This window comes from Malania oleifera, chromosome 7, assembly GCF_029873635.1.
Source record: "Malania oleifera isolate guangnan ecotype guangnan chromosome 7, ASM2987363v1, whole genome shotgun sequence".
NCBI lineage: Eukaryota > Viridiplantae > Streptophyta > Magnoliopsida > Santalales > Ximeniaceae > Malania > Malania oleifera.
In genome coordinates this window covers 77311987-77320879 of record NC_080423.1, presented here as the reverse complement: position 1 = coordinate 77320879, position 8893 = coordinate 77311987, and the positions used below count along the sequence as shown (strand labels likewise).

The following is an 8893-nucleotide window of genomic DNA, read 5'->3' as shown; positions in this document are numbered from 1 at the left end:
GATCTAGTGACTGCAGAGAACTGAGTTCAAGAAATTGAAGAAATGATGGAAGTACTTGGCTACACAGATGAACAGAAGGTTCACTTTGTCGCGTTTAAGATAACTAGGGACGCAAAACATTGATGGCTTTCTGTGAAGCTGCTAGAGGAACAAAGAGGGTAGTGAAAGTGGCACTGACCTGGGAACGATTTAAGGAGTTATTCTTTAACAGGTATTTTTTTTCGTCCACTAAAGAGGAAAAGGTTGAGGAGTTTACCAATCTGACCCAAGGAAATATGATTGTTAGAGAGTATGCGGAAAAATTTGTAGAGCTATCTCACTTTGCACCTTTAATGATTCCAAATGAGGTGAGAAAGACCAGAATGTTTGAAAAAGGCCTCGAACGGAAGATCTTCGAGCTGGTAGTGGGATTCCAAGTCCAGAATTTCTCAGACTTAATGGATAAGGCTTCAGTACTAGAAAGGACCTTGTAGGGTAATTCAAAGTCGTCAGAGCATAAAAAGAGACCTGCACCATTTAGTTTTCAGGCTGAGGTCATTCAGGGATGAAAAAAGAAAGGGAAAGAAGCAGTCGGCTCAAGGCAGGAGACAGGAGATCATGGTTATCCCGGTAATCAGGATAGTCAGTCTTACCCCGTATGCTAGATATGTAATAAGAGGCACAGGGGTGAATGTTGGTTTCAGACGCCTAACTATTTCAGATGCGGTAAGCTAGGGCATATCATGCGGAATTGTCATGTGTTGTTACCGAATACACTTGCACAGAATTAGGATTGAGGAAAGTAGCAAGTACCACTTGGTAGAGGTGGTCCAGCACAAGTTTACTCCTTGATCCAGCTTGAGCCAGATAATGCCAGGGGCGCAGGTATGGGTTTATGATTAAGATAATTATGATTTAATTTAATTATGGATGAATTGAAAGTTTATATGATGATTATAATATAGATGATACAAAAATATTTGGTGATGTATACTGAACTGTATGGAATATATTAAATTAACCATGGTTGAAATGTGAAAATGAAGGATTAGCGAAATTTCGAGGACGAAATTTTCTAAGGAGAGGAGAATGTAACGACCCATAAAATTTTAATGATTAAGTAATTAGGAAAATGATTGATGGAATGGATAAATAAGGAATAATGGGGAAAGGGGAAAATTTTAGAAGAAGGGAACAACAAACCTCGTCGACGAGTTACATGTCCTCGTTGACGAGTGTTCTACCAAAGATTGTCGATGAATTTTAGTTCCTCGTTGACGAGAAGATCTCGAATGAGCAAATTTAAAATTTTAAGACTTGTTGATGAATGAATCTCCTCGTCGACGAGATTTCTTCTATGACTCGTCGATGAATTCTCTTTACTCGTCAACGAGGCCACGTGGCAAAATCGAGTATAAAAAGGATATTTAAGTAGCTTCTTGGCGAAGGAAACATATTTTCCTCTGATTTTCTCTCTCTAAACACATCCCTCTACCTTCTCTCTAACTTTTTGGCCCAGATTCAGCCCGAATCAACGATTAGAGACCGCTACGATGTTCTAGGGAAGATTCTCTACACATCTAGCAGAGCAGTTTTCTAAACTAACCTTTTCGGGAAACGCTCCTAAGTTGATGTAAGGGTTAAAATTCTTAGTTTTGGTTTTTTAAAGGTTTATTTGAGGTTTATAGGCTGAGAAAATGCAGAAATAGTAGGTTAATTGGGGTTTATTTAATTAAACTAGGGTTTTTGAACCAAGGTCCGAGTGAGCGTCACAAACATCTTTTGGGGATTCCTGTTGGCGTAGTTCAAGAAAACATGTAAGGGGGAATATATATTAAACCAGGATTTTATGATTTAAACAGAAAAAAAAAAATGGATAATTTATGTATATGTATATGTTTGCTTATGGGTTAAAAAGGTCAACCGTTTAAATTATGATTTCTGAGCCTAGAGCTGTTTTATTAGATATGTATATGTGAAAATGGACAGATGAAAATGGAAGATTTTTTAGGATAATTACGTAAGAAATTAAAGGTATAATTTCAGTATAGGAATAATAAATGAGGGTTGACTTGTTTTACAAAACATATTTAAAATATATTGCTAAAGTGTGTGGCATGAGTAAAATGGAAAATATGTGATGAATTATGATATGTACATTTATGAGATGTTGGGAATATTGAAATGTGGTAAAAATATGTATTGCATGTGTATTGTTTGATATGACATGAGATCCACGTGATGTTGACTTTACACGAGATCCACGCAATGTGAACTGTTACAGATTATGTATATGACATGAGACCCACATAATGTGGACTTTGTATGAGACTCACGTGATGTGGACTTTACATGAGACCCACGTAATGTGGACTTTACATGAGACCCAAATGATGTGGACTTTACATGAAGCCTGCGTAATGTGGACTTTACATGAGATCCATGTCGGTTGGATTTTACATGAGACCTGTGTAGGTTGGACTTTATATGAGATCCACGTAGGTTGGACTTTATATGAGATCCACGTAGGTTGGACTTTATATGAGATCCACGTAGGTTGGACTTTACATGAGATCCATGTAATGTGGACTTTATATGAGTTTTATGTAATGTGAACTATGAAAGTGAACTACGTAATATGAACTATTGAGAACATGAAAAGATGTATATGAAGAGATAACAGATACCAAGTAAAGTAAGAATGAATTGTATATTGCAGTATCAGTATTCACGCTATTATGATATATATTTATATGGGCGGGGCAAACTCTTCGCTCAAGAGCCTTAGGCTGCATAACATACTAGAGAAGAGGAAAACTACTTGTATGGGTGAGTAAATTGTCTTATTCTCGGGAGCCTTTGTTGGTAAACCATTGTATAAACTGTGTGAGTACGAGATTACTTCTTTACCTGAGGGCTTACTGAGTAAGGTGAGTGCCCTGGTATGCTTCAGTTGTAACCTTCGGGTTGCCTTAAGTATCAGAGTAGTGGGGTGCTACTTGTATGGGTGGGTAATCATCCCAATCCTTAGGAAATTTGATTGGTAAAATACCTTATATGTGTTTGATCAGGATAGGATTTTAGAAATTATGATTAAATGTAAATGATGATTTTTATATGTTATATACAAATCTCATGTTTGCCACACGCTATTTTTAATATATTGTTTCTTCCTTTACTGAGATGTGTCTCACCCGAATACAAATTTATCTTTTTCAGGACTTCCATGAGATTGAGCTTAGAGAGCTCGGGATTATTATAGCATTTTTGGTTATAGAAAGAAAAAATAGTATAACTTGATGATACTTTTGTGTTGCATAAATTTATGTTTTATGTTTTATGTTTTATATTTTATATTTTAAGTCTTTTGAGAAATGGGTGATTTTGAATATTAGAAGTCGTGGATTATGTTTTTGGAGTTATGTATATATGTAGATACATGTGGATGTATAATTTATGTTGGAATGTAGATAGATGTAGAAACTCTAGTATTATACTGATTGAGGAATGTAGTTATGTTTTCCGTTGCGTAATTATATATGGAATAACAGGTAAAGGAAAATAAATGACGTTACATCTGGGTCCCACAAGGCGGGTTCGGGCACCACAAGACATGGTTAATCAGGTATAACGCATCGGACTGGGTATTCGGGTTCAGGGCATTACATATACTCTCATTGTTGTGATTGATTATTGATTTTTAGTGAGAGTTAAGCACAAATTTTTTTCCCCATAGATTTAGTTCATAAATTTTTTTTATGGGAAAACTTTTTATTAGCTTATGAGTCTTTGCACTTTTATTGCAAGACTCTTAAACTTGTCTTGTATTTTTTAAAAAAATATTTTCAACAAGCTTTGTTTTCAAAATATCTCGTGTACTTGGTTTTTGAAAATCATTTTCGAGATTTTTGATTGTGTGATTTTGATCTTTGATATTGCACATTGTGATTGAAATTGTTATATGATTCAAAGATCACTAACACATACACTCTCATACTTTGATTGCAAATTGACATAATATTGAAAGTAGATTGACTTATCTTCGCTGAGCTTATAGATCTTATCATTTGGAAGTACATTGATTATTACTTGTGCGTATCGGTACAAATATGCCTGTATTAGAAGTATCTTTATTTGTACACAAAATTTGTGCTTACTGATTGTATTCTAGGCATGGCCTGAGGGGGTATTGATCTAGCCCATAAGGATCAGTTTTTAGGGTCTTCTCCGGCCCGCAAGGAGAGTATGTAAAGGTTGAGGTCAAGCCTGGTAATTTGACCTGATTATAAAAGGTGTCGCTCCACCCGTTAAGTGAGCAATAGTGGTAATCCTTGAGCTTGCGAGCTAAGGCGGGGACGTAGCCAATATTGGCCGAACCCTGATAACATATCATGCGTGTACTTTATATTTTCACAATATAATTTCTGCACTTTCATTTTTAACACATGTATGTTGTATGCCTTATTCATTATATGTTATACATGTGTTGATTAGGTTTACGATTACATAGAAAGATCCTAGGTTTAAGAAAGATGAACATGTGATGGATGTGGTTGAATGAAATTCATCCTTGAATGTTAATGCACTTATGTGCGCTTGAGATTATATCGGGGAGTTTAAGCCCCATCCTTGAGAAAAGGATTAAAGTCACCTATCCCGTGGACTCACGTTATTATTGTTTTTACTTTTTGAGTCCGAAGTTTGTCTAAGTACCCTAAACATCATATCTTATCTTTATTGAATTATCTTTGATATGGATTGTTCCTGATACGCACAAACACTGCACATAACTTAATGTTTGCATTTTCTAGTGCATGTGTTATCTATAGTATCTAAGCACATGTTCAAATTGATAGGGGAAACATCTAAACATAAAATCCTATCTTGTGTTGCTCACCAATATTTTTAGGCTTAGATTTGTTTTTGAATTTTTTTTGTGGCATGTGCTTAATCGAGATAAGCTTATTGAAGATTTTGATTTTGTCTTAGGTTTGGCCTTATGATCCTTGTTTAAAATTTCCTGATATCTTTGGAATCTATATGGTTGTTTTTCTGGTCATATCTTTTTAGAATATGTTTAAATGTTAAACCAAAAAAACATTGATTGTTTGGTCTTTCAATTAAAATTTCTTTTTCAACAAGCATTACATATATATATATATATATAATATACATTTTAAAAAGTAAAAATTGAACTATATCTTATGTCTTAGTTGTGTGTTTAAATGCTTTCATGACCTGTACTATTTATATTAAAATTTTGTGTATGAATTTTCAAATTTTCTAAAAAGTATTGTATAACTGGCTCATGGATCATATATAAAAATTCATGCGAACTAGTTAGATCATTTTTATGCTCAAACTATTTTTTTATGTATTGTATGCTTTTGAATTCCAATCTTTTGCGAAATCTTATGTTGTGCTTAAATTGAAATGATTTATACATATTCATGATCTGACCTTATTCATCGTGTCATTTTTACTTTTTAGATGACCAAGTAAAACTATTTTGTATTCTTATTTCTATTTTTTAAAAAACAGTTCAAAATTTACTATACCTAAATCTTATACCAAAAAGGAAGACTGTTTTTCTAAAATAAATAAATAAATTTTAAAAAAAAATCTCCTTGTTAAGTCTGTTTTAAATAATAAAATTATTTTATACTTAACCTTTTTTCTGATGCCAAAGGAAAGAATTTTATGCGCAAAATATTTATGACCAAAAAGAATTTTTTTTATTTTATGACAAACAACATAGAGGCAAATATTTGAACCATGTGCTTTAATACTAAAGTTAAAATCCATGATCATTTGTAATGTTTCTTTCGTGAATATGATTATTCTTAGGAGGAGCCTTTGCGGGGCAGTACCACTGTGTTTGTCGTCATCTAAATGAAGAACATCTAGGATACATGCATTCTCTACTTCCGTAATGGAAGTCCATTAATTCTCACTGCTCCACAGAAAGTAAACTAGAACATTTTTTCCTCCAAAGCACTAAGAGGGAAATTAAACATGGAGATACGTAGAACATAACTCTTTCAGCACAAACACCAACAACACACTCTTTTTCCACACAAACTATATACCGTAATCATTCCTTACAGTTCAACTGCTGATAGGAATTGAAGTGAGGCTTTCCTTGTAAATGATGGCCTGCGTGCCATATGTTCCTTCATGTTGAAGTTTCAAGAGCTTCTGGGTGCTGGGGTCATACACGAAAAGCTGCCCATCCCTCCTCTCCAGAAGAAACTCACCATTCCTCCAAAATCCTATGGAGCAATACAACCCCACAACAGGTCCTACTGTCAATACCTTAACCCAAGACTCCTTTACCCCATATTGATGCATCACCCACACGTTGAAGCTTGTCAAATTTTGAGATTCATCACAGGGAGAGTGAACCAGACCAATCATGTCATTAAACAAGAACAGACGAATATAATGTAATCCCGGATCTGGGATGGGCATCAAATGGAAAACCTCATCGCTCACATCAAACACCAGGATCAAAGTATCCTCGCTATTGCCAAATGACACCAACCAGTGAAGATTTGCATTCATATAAGTGCCTACAGTGAAACCATTAACATTAATGTCCTGCATATCGAAATCAATTCCCTCATTTGGAATTTCCTTCCAAGAATTAGCCTTCAGACTGAACAACTCCACTTGTTGGTAGGCACTCATTCCATCATCAGAGTGGTTGTTCAAGAATCTAATAACTTTGTAATCACCAGTTCGGGGGTCAAACCCAAATCCGTAAGCCCCGATCAAGGAATCCTCGCCGTTCGGAATGCGAGGAACATTCGATTGGGGGAGCACATAGTGATTTCCGGTTGTTGGGTTCCAAAGAAGGACATCATGACGATTATCAACATAAGTAATGCAGAGCAAGAGTATACCATTGCAGGGGCCCTTCACCGTCGGACATGCGTCATTTGGCAACGGAAAATCGAGACGCGGACGGACCGGGACGGTGTTCTCGTCCAGCACCTTGTCGGAGACGACGGATAACGCCGGCAACCGAACTCCGGTGCTGAGATCAACGTGTTTCAGGAGGAGACGAGCACTGTCGTCGCCGAAAACCGACCAGTTGAGGGATTTGATGATGAAATTGGGTTTCGAGATTTGGGCACACCACGATTTGCAGACGCACTTGAATCGCACCGCGAATTTCAGCGGCAGCCGCAGCAGAATGAAGGTCACGACGTCCTCCGGAATATGTCGGGCCAGAAATGAAGCACCGCAGCCGGCCATAGCTAATTTCATCGAAATTCCGAATCGGTGAGATCTGGGGGAAGGAATTCTCAGGCGAGAAGGGAGAGAGGAAGAAGAAAAGGGGAAGGGTTTAGGGAGGACGAGAGAGATGAAAGGGTAATCAGATCTGGCGTGAGGACGGTCTAATGGCCAGGGCAACGTCCGTAAAAATTGCAAGAAATCGCCGACAAGATAAGGGCTTTTGCTTCAACTCCAAGGCAAAGAATCAATTTGAGGACACCTTCGTTCCAGGGTCTCTTGTGTTACTCATCACTCATCAGCAGACAGCAAGCAGCGACTCGGCACGTCGTGATGAGCATCTTGGCTACACGTGTAATGTGCCGTGTTAGTTTTAGGACGCGTTTGGTGGCGTCATTGTAACGTCGTCAAACTTATATTATCTGTAGGTAAATTTAGAAAAAATTTAATTTAATTTTATATTATATCTCAAATCTAAATTTAAGACTTAGTATGAATTTAGGGATTTATATTTGGATTCTTGTGAATTTATATGAAATTAATTTATAATCACACATTTTGTGTCTGTTTCACAATTATTCCTAAGCTTTTATATTTATTTAAAGGCAATAATTATAGAAAAATAATTATAAGTGTTATGTAAATTTGATTAGAAGAGTATTGATCATAAGACCTTTTTGGATAATAATGAATAGTTATAAAGGTATTTGGAAAAAATTTTGATAGTTATGAGAATATTTTTGATAGTTTGACGATGAGATTTGACACTTCTTTTCTGTCTTAACTTCTGTTTCCTAATAAAAGTTGGATTTATTATAATTGGTAAATAGTTTTTTCAATTTTAAAAATTTTAACTTTTTTTTAAAAGCTTTTAAAAGTTAGGAATTTGAAACTTTCAAAAATAAAAAAATAATTTTTTGTTGGAAAATAATTCAATTCCATGGAGTCCCTAATAATTATTTAATATTACAAAATTATCCGTTCAGCTTTCTTGTCCTCTCCTGCGTTTGTTTTTTCCTTCTTTTTTCCATAATTCAATATAAAAAACGTAAGGTCTATATTTGTAATAATATTGTTTTATTCAAATAATTCTTTTGGATAAATAATTTTATAACCGTTTTAAATCATATTATTCATATATGTTAATTTCTAAAATTTATGTAATTATTATTAAATTTAGTTTTTGATAAATAATTTAACAAAAGTACTCATAAATTGGCATACCTATTTTAGTTAATTGAAACATTTTCGTCAGCTTATAGTTTTTTTATCAAACATTCAACACTGATTTTTTTCTTTTTTAATAATTCGGTTTCACAGAGGGATCAAATAACTTCTTCGGTTATTTGAAAAACTCTTTTTCATTAGCTCCTTTTAAAAAGTCACAAGATTAAGCCTAAAACCCATTAGAATAGTAGTTGTTGCTGTCAAAAATTAGATGACTTACATGGATTAATTAATCTTCGACCGCGGCCACTTGTAAGAATTAAAACAAGAATGCCATGGAGGAACCGGGATGTAATCCTAGGGATCAATCTAATGCCTAAGGTTGGCATTGTGGGAGGTTTAGATTGTAACAGTGTTGACTTTTTGAATCTGATCCCTGTTTTGATGCTAACAAAGTATAAGTATCTTACCTGTGCAGTGAGCTTATGAATAGAGTTAATTCTTTGCA

General features: G+C 35.0%; 1 protein-coding gene across 1 annotated transcript; it reads right to left on the bottom strand.

Moving 5' to 3' along the window:
• Nucleotides 1–5888: 5888 nt before the first annotated feature.
• On the bottom strand, nt 5889–7560 carry LOC131159503 (F-box/kelch-repeat protein At3g06240-like). Its single transcript, XM_058114464.1, has one exon. The coding sequence runs from the start codon at nt 7249–7251 to the stop codon at nt 6088–6090; it is 1164 nt and encodes a 387-aa protein (XP_057970447.1). The 5' UTR covers nt 7252–7560; the 3' UTR covers nt 5889–6087.
• Nucleotides 7561–8893: the final 1333 nt, after the last annotated feature.